We start from the raw sequence: 1,734 nt of genomic DNA, 5'->3' as shown, positions 1-1,734 counted from the left end.
CTGTGGGAGGGGGCCCAGACCCATCAGCTCCCCCTGGTTTGTGCCGGGGGGCTGCTGGCAGGGACGGGTGGCTTCCTCTGCTGTCAGCCCTCCCTGGCTGGGGTATCTCTCAGGCCAGTTCGGGCAGGATGGGCCACAGCTCCTGGCACGTCTGGGCATCTCTCCATGGTGAGACACCCTTGCCCTCCCACTTTGTCTCCCTGACTCACCTCACCACCCTCAACACCCCAGTGGGCTCCTGCCCACCTCTGCCCGTTGTCCTCCAGGGCCTGGTGCAGCCACCAGACCCACATGACCTGCTCCCCGCTGCGGGCGCAGAGGTGCCATAGCAGGGCAGCACCGCCGACGGTAGCCCACCCCCCGCGCTCCTCAGCCCCTTACTCACGTCTCGCAGCAGCCCACGCCGATGGGGTGCAGGCAGGTGCAGAGCAGGCAGTTGGTGCTCAGCCATGACTCCCCGAGGGAGAACTGCTTCCCCTCGTACTCGCAGGGAGCTGCAAAGGAAACAGTGGTGGTGAACACATGTGGGCCTGCACCAGGGCATGGGGGAGCCTCCTTGGCACCCCTGTGCCCTGAAAGAGGGGATGGAGGGGACACCATGACCTCCCACCCATGCTATGGTGCAGAAGATACTTGATGGCTTCTCCACCACCCTGCAGGTATGGGATGCCCAGGCATCTGCCAAGGGTGGTACTCGCATCCATCATCTCCTGGCTGTGCCGTGTGGCTCTCCCCACTACCCTGGGGGCCTGTGAGAGAGACATGTGGCTCTTGCTTCCCTGGAGAGGGCATATCCAGCACCTCTTGGGATCTGAGCATCTGGAAGGAGGCAGCAGAGAAAAGACGGGCAGCCCTCCTCCCTTTGCTGCTAGTCCTGCATGCTCGCTCCCAGCCGGGCTCCTGCCAGGACCTCTTCATGGCCCAGCGAGCTGTTTCTCAGCCAGAGCCCTGGGGAGCTGTTCTGTGGTTTATAGACTGCTCCTTCCACTCATCACTGGCCCACACGATCTTGAGCTCAGCACAGTCCCTTCTGTGCTTCGCAGGCACACAGGGCAGAGCCCTGCCGCCCTAGGGAAAGCTGAGCCCTCCTCTTCCCATCGGCCTCTTCCCATCTCACCTCCCTGCTTACCTTTAGCCTGGAAGTAGCATTTGGCCTGGGAGCCTGGCAGCTGGAGGAGGAGGGAGAGCAGCAGGCAAAGGCTGCCCCAGGCACACCCCATCTTCTGCAGTCGCATGGCCATGGCCGGCGTTGAGCTGGGCTTCTTTGCTGAGGTTGCCTTCCTTCTCTATTGCCTTTGCTCCTTTCCCTTCCCTTCTCTCTCTCTCTCTCTCTCTCTCTCTCTCTCTCTCTCTCTCTCTCTCTGCCTTTTTAATGCTCTTCCCCTGATCCCAACAAGAGATATTTATAAAGTTCAGCTTTACGACCCTGGCCACCAGCTGTGCCCCACTGGAAAAGTTGTAAAACTCATTTCCTGATTTGAAAGGCATGAAAACAAGAGGTAGGATCAAGATTTTTAACAAGCTGTGAAAAGCTGATTCATGCCCTCCAGAAATGTCTCCAGTTGGAAGCCCCTGTGGGTGCAAGGCTTTGCAGAGAGGGAGATCCAAGGGACCCCCAGTGGGGTTGCCCTCGGCAGGGTGGTAAGCACGCAAGCAGCAAGCGTGGGAGACCCTGGCCCCTGACCAGGAGAGCTCCAGTCTCCCCTCTGGTCACATTGAGCCATCCGGGATCCT

At 60.1% G+C, this 1,734-nt stretch overlaps 1 protein-coding gene across 1 annotated transcript in view; it reads right to left on the bottom strand.

The window, feature by feature from the left end:
• Positions 1–1,241, bottom strand: part of MSMP (microseminoprotein, prostate associated) — a 1,450-nt gene extending 209 nt beyond the window's left edge. The window contains exons 1-2 of the mRNA XM_009705754.1: positions 1,130–1,241; positions 386–494 (exon numbers count right to left, since the gene is read on the bottom strand). Coding sequence (XP_009704056.1) covers positions 386–494; positions 1,130–1,241 — 221 coding nt within the window. The remainder of the gene's footprint in view (positions 1–385; positions 495–1,129) is intronic.
• Between the last annotated feature and the right edge of the window lie 493 nt (positions 1,242–1,734).

The sequence above is a fragment of the Cariama cristata genome, unplaced genomic scaffold, assembly GCF_000690535.1.
Source record: "Cariama cristata isolate BGI_N322 unplaced genomic scaffold, ASM69053v1 scaffold20818, whole genome shotgun sequence".
In the NCBI taxonomy this organism is placed as follows: domain Eukaryota; kingdom Metazoa; phylum Chordata; class Aves; order Cariamiformes; family Cariamidae; genus Cariama; species Cariama cristata.
This window is presented reverse-complemented; position numbering and strand designations above follow the sequence as displayed.